The following is a 1,632-nucleotide window of genomic DNA, read 5'->3' as shown; positions in this document are numbered from 1 at the left end:
TGAGGCAGGATGGCAGGGCCAGTGGCAGCAGAGAACACATGGGGGATGGCGGGCAGGGGGAGCTGACCCAGGCTCATCGTGCCCATGGTGAGTGGGGACTCTTGCTGCTGTTGCCCCAGGCAGCTCAATCTGTGGGGCAGGGCTTCCCCAGGCCCTAGGGTGAGAGTGCTATTCCCAAAGGCATTTTGGGTAGCAGGAGGGGGCAGCTGCCAGAAGCCCAAAATAGGGGAGATATCCAAAGAGGCAGGTATGGTCAGGTTCACAGCATCTGCGGACAGCTCTTTGGGCAGGCTGATCTTACCAGCACTGGCCTTGGCCAGGTCAAAACCTGGGTTGAGCTTGTGAGGTGACGGAGGCTCTTGCAGAGGCAACTCCTCGAGCAGATTGATATTGCAAAAATCTTTAGGCTCGGTTTTGATGGTCAGGTTTGCAAGCAGTGGGTATGAGGTAGAAGTGGTGGTGCTGTACTTGTGATTCTGGAGGGCGGGGGGAGGAGGGCCGGGAGATGCTGAGGGGTGGAGAGCGGGGAGGGGTTCTGGCATGGGTTGCACAGGTTGGGGGATGGTTTCAGAGGGACTGTGGGTGTGGCTGTGTACCTCAGCTGGCAAGCTACTTGCAAGCCCATTCTGCATGGGCATCCCTATCGGGAAGGGAGACAGCGGGGCAGCCTTGCGGTGGAACGGCGGCGGCGGCGGCGGCGAGATGGTGTGGAAGGTGCCCAGGTCTCCATTCTGCAGCCTCTCTTTCATCAGCTCTTGGGAGTGCGTCTTCTTGGTGTGTCGGGTGAGGTGGTCTTTGCGCCCAAATCGCTGGGCACAGAACTGGCACAGGAAGTCCTTGCAACCTGTGTGGACCACCAGATGGCGCCGCACATCTTTCCGGGTGTAGAAGCACCGCTCGCAGTGGTCGCACTGGTGTTTCTTCTCCTTGGCTCCGGTGGACGGCTTCTCCTCGGCGTGGGCTTTGAGGTGGTCGAGCAGCACCTCCGTGCTCCCTAGCTCCAAGGCACAGACCCCGCAGGTGAGGTCGCCACTGCTGGCCGCATGGAGGGCCAGGTGCCTCTTGTAGCCCAACAGCGTGTTGTACTTCTTCCCACACTCCTCACACCCAAAGGCCATCTTGTTGGGGTCATGGGTCTGGAGGTGGTTCTTCAGGTGATCTTTTCGGTTGAAGGTCTTCTCACAGTGAGCACACCGGTGAGATTTCTGGGGCGAGTGGGTAGCCATGTGTCTGCGGACAGAAGGAGAAGGTGCACAAGCGCGAACCTCGTTAGTGGAGGCGTTAGAGAGGATGGCTCCATCAAAAGGCCACTGGTGTTCTCTCGAGGAGCGGAACCAGAGATGATTTTAATCGCTTAAAAAAATCTCTGTACCTAAACAGAACCACTACACCAACTAAAGACATAAAATCTTTACAGGTCTAAGAACTGTATGAAGACTACATATTTTCCTCATGGGTACAAAAAGATTTCTAAATAAATATATGCATGAATATATTTTTTAATAATCATAAGACTTTTTTTTTTTTTTAGGACAGGATCAAATGGATACTCTTTAAGTATCTATTCAATTTGCTTCAAAACCCCCCAAGTTGTAGGTTATTATTCCTAGTAGAGTTCCTGCTTGGTCTCTG

General features: G+C 54.0%; 1 protein-coding gene across 1 annotated transcript in view; it reads right to left on the bottom strand.

The window, feature by feature from the left end:
* The window catches only part of PLAGL1 (PLAG1 like zinc finger 1), a 28,962-nt gene that overhangs the window by 5,386 nt on the left and 21,944 nt on the right, over positions 1–1,632 (bottom strand). Inside the window, exon 3 of the mRNA XM_045294580.1 lies at positions 7–1,230. Coding sequence (XP_045150515.1) covers positions 7–1,230 — 1,224 coding nt within the window. The remainder of the gene's footprint in view (positions 1–6; positions 1,231–1,632) is intronic.

Source organism: Echinops telfairi, unplaced genomic scaffold (assembly GCF_000313985.2).
Source record: "Echinops telfairi isolate 266 unplaced genomic scaffold, ASM31398v2 ScPeMD7_3533;HRSCAF=4204_0, whole genome shotgun sequence".
Lineage (NCBI taxonomy): Eukaryota > Metazoa > Chordata > Mammalia > Afrosoricida > Tenrecidae > Echinops > Echinops telfairi.
Note: the sequence above shows the minus strand (reverse complement) of the source record. Positions and strands in the feature narration are given on the sequence as shown.